Here is a 1,433-nt window from a genome sequence, read left to right as displayed (position 1 = left end):
TATGAAATGTGTAGATTAGTAGTTTTGTGTGTTACCGGATGGATGTGAGTGCATGGCCATATGTATGCTGTGTACGTACGTGCTAGTACGTGTTTGCGTGTGCTTGGTATATTATGTAGTATATGTGAGTACGAAAATATGTATATTTGCGTATATAATATAATTTTTGTTTGTTAGCCTAAATGTTTACGTATGCGTGTCTGTGTTTCTGTGTGTGTGTGTGTGTGAGTGTGTTTCAATGACGAGGCAGTCTATTTTGTAAGTGTGCATGAGGACATTAGACGAAAGACGCCGAAGGAGGTGTTGGTCGGGTTGCATGTGTCAATATTCTAGTATATGTCACTCTGCGTTTGCATGTGTGTGTATGTATGTATTCGTATATAAGTGCGCGCGTGTAGAGTACATGAGTGATGTGTAAATCTACGGCTGTGTTAGGGTAGATGTTACAGAAAGCTGGTTGGTGAAATGGATCCTAATGGGGAGTGGATTTCGAGAGGAACATATGACATATATGTATGTTTGTGAGTATGCACACCCTTATTGATACACGGAGACACATACAAGCACAGGAACGAGTAAAGTCGTTTTGTCTCATTTAATGTCCGTGAGTATATATTACATATTTACGTGGATGTGGTTTTGTGCATGTTTATGTAGTTATCTTCGAGGATGAATATATCTCAAAAGAAACTGGCTCTTAATTATGTTAAGAGTCGATTTATCTTGTTTGTTCACTAATACATACACACACGCACATGAGAGGCAATGATGTCATTAAGGCCCAAAGGTGTCAGGTAATGCTGAGTAAGTGCTATGGACAGACCATAGTTAAGTTGTTGTGTCTACTGTTTTTTCTATTTCTCAAGCGCTTGCGATCAGAAGTTGCACTATCCACTTACCTCTGCATTCAAACGGCTGACTTGCTTTTTTCCTTCCTCACATTTAGTACGAGAACTATTTTGTGGCATCTCGTTTACACCACAAGGAAACCTTGCATACAAACAATCATAGAAACGGCAGTCTGCATTTCTACTGAATTCCAAACATTCATTTGTGATCGCTGAAACAGGAAGAAAGCAGAATAGCTCAATAGTGTTCTGACATATTTTCATTGAACAACACTACCTGAATGAACGGATTAATTGTTGTTATTAAGCAGGAGAATTTTATTTATATAATCACATTCTTCATGTTCTTTCTCTGTTCTTTATCCTAATCTAATTTCGTTAATTATCAATGTTGTAGTCATAATTACATGTAAAAAAAAAAAAAACCTTTTTGTATGTCGATCCGACACAACTTCATATAAAGTAACCAATCGCTATACCGTTGTTCACGTATTGCGATTCAAATATTGCGGTTCACCTATCGCGGTACACCTATCGCGGTTCACCTATCACCGTTCACATATCGTAGTTTATTATTTAAGATTA

General features: G+C 37.4%; 1 protein-coding gene across 1 annotated transcript in view; it reads right to left on the bottom strand.

Annotated features, from left to right (window-relative positions):
* The window catches only part of LOC128250809 (uncharacterized), an 18,091-nt gene extending 17,003 nt beyond the window's left edge, over positions 1-1,088 (bottom strand). The window contains exon 1 of the mRNA XM_052976776.1: positions 900-1,088. Within this exon, the coding sequence (XP_052832736.1) occupies positions 900-968 (69 nt within the window). The 5' untranslated portion in view covers positions 969-1,088. The remainder of the gene's footprint in view (positions 1-899) is intronic.
* Between the last annotated feature and the right edge of the window lie 345 nt (positions 1,089-1,433).

This window comes from Octopus bimaculoides, chromosome 25 (genome assembly GCF_001194135.2).
Source record: "Octopus bimaculoides isolate UCB-OBI-ISO-001 chromosome 25, ASM119413v2, whole genome shotgun sequence".
NCBI lineage: Eukaryota > Metazoa > Mollusca > Cephalopoda > Octopoda > Octopodidae > Octopus > Octopus bimaculoides.
This window is presented reverse-complemented; position numbering and strand designations above follow the sequence as displayed.